The 1,400-nt window shown below is 49.9% G+C and overlaps 1 protein-coding gene across 1 annotated transcript in view; it reads left to right on the forward strand.

Moving 5' to 3' along the window:
* LOC311307888 (glycerophosphodiester phosphodiesterase domain-containing protein 5-like) overlaps nt 1–905 on the forward strand; it is a gene marked incomplete at its 5' end in the record, with an annotated part of 14,329 nt that extends 13,424 nt beyond the window's left edge. Inside the window, 2 exons of the mRNA XM_084436779.1 lie at nt 85–164; nt 789–905. Coding sequence (XP_084292905.1) covers nt 85–164; nt 789–889 — 181 coding nt within the window. The 3' untranslated portion in view covers nt 890–905. The remainder of the gene's footprint in view (nt 1–84; nt 165–788) is intronic.
* Between the last annotated feature and the right edge of the window lie 495 nt (nt 906–1,400).

The raw sequence follows: 1,400 nt of genomic DNA on the forward strand, positions 1-1,400 counted from the left end.
TGCCTCTGGGTATGAAATATACAAATAAAGCTTTGATTGATTGATTGATTGATTGATTGATACCGATTGTTGTCTTGGCGACAGGTGGCGAGAGCGACATCCTGTGTTCTGCTCAGGCAGCCGACCAACGCTGGACAACGGCACCTACACCAAGTTCCCAACAGGTGAGCTGAACACAGGTGATCTGAACACAGGTGAGCTGGACACAGGTGAGCTGAACACAGGCAGGTGAGCTGAACACAGGTGAGCTGAACACAGGCAGGTGAGCTGAACACAGGTGAGCTGAACACAGGCAGGTGAGCTGAACACAGGCAGGTGAGCTGAACACAGACAGGTGAGCTGAACACAGTCAGGTGAGCTGAACACAGGCAGGTGAGCTGAACACAGGTGAGCTGAACACAGGCAGGTGAGCTGAACACAGGTGAGCTGAACACAGACAGGTGAGCTGAACACAGACAGGTGAGCTGAACACAGGTGAGCTGAACACAGGCAGGTGAGCTGAACACAGGCAGGTGAGCTGAACATAGGCAGGTTGTCATTGCTTTTAATTCAGTATCTGTGCTCAAACCTGCTTTTAGTGTCTTGTTATTGTGTATCATGTCTGTCTTTGTGTATTGAGTGTGTGACTGTGTCCTTGTGCTGCCCTCTTGGCCAGGTCAGAGAGATTCCATATCTCAATGAGGTCACCTGGTTAAATAAAGATTTAATAATAATAAAATAAAATAAAAACTGTAGCTAGAAGGATTTTATTTGCTCAACACTTTCCGCTCTCTCTCTCCCCCCGGCAGAGTTGAGTGACGTCTGGTCCATCTCCAGCCTCAACACGCTGGGAGAGCCTCGCGGCCCCCTGGGCCCAACACCAAACCTGGCAACCGTCTCTGAACACTGAGAACCCACCCTGGGAGAGCCTCGAGGCCCACCGGGCCCAACACCAAACCTGGCAACCGTCTCTGAACACTGAGAACCCACTCTGGGAGGAACAGGTTCTACACTGCTGTAGCTACGCACGTTCTGGAGAACATTCACGCTCCTCATGAACGGAACCGGACGCACAGATGTTCTTAGTCCCTTGTGGCTTAGTTCCGGCCCATATATGGCCCAGAATCATTACACATCCGCTTGCTATCTGGGACTCCAGGTGTTTGTGACATGGTGTTTGTGAGAGAAAGGAGGTTCAGTTCAGGTTCCCTGACTAGAAAGTGAAACTTATTCCAGTAGATCTGAAGATATGATTTAATCTCTAAAGGAGTTGCCGGAGATACGGAAAGCCCATCGTAAGAACTCCACCTGGTGGTGGTAATAGTGTACTACACTTTTACGGGAGGACGCGCAGAATGAGGACTCTTTAACCCGGATGTTCGAAGGTGCTTTGCCGAAACGTTGGCCTATTAAAATCACAG

Source organism: Borostomias antarcticus (genome assembly GCF_949987555.1).
Source record: "Borostomias antarcticus genome assembly, chromosome: 1".
NCBI classification, from domain to species: Eukaryota; Metazoa; Chordata; class Actinopteri; order Stomiiformes; family Stomiidae; genus Borostomias; species Borostomias antarcticus.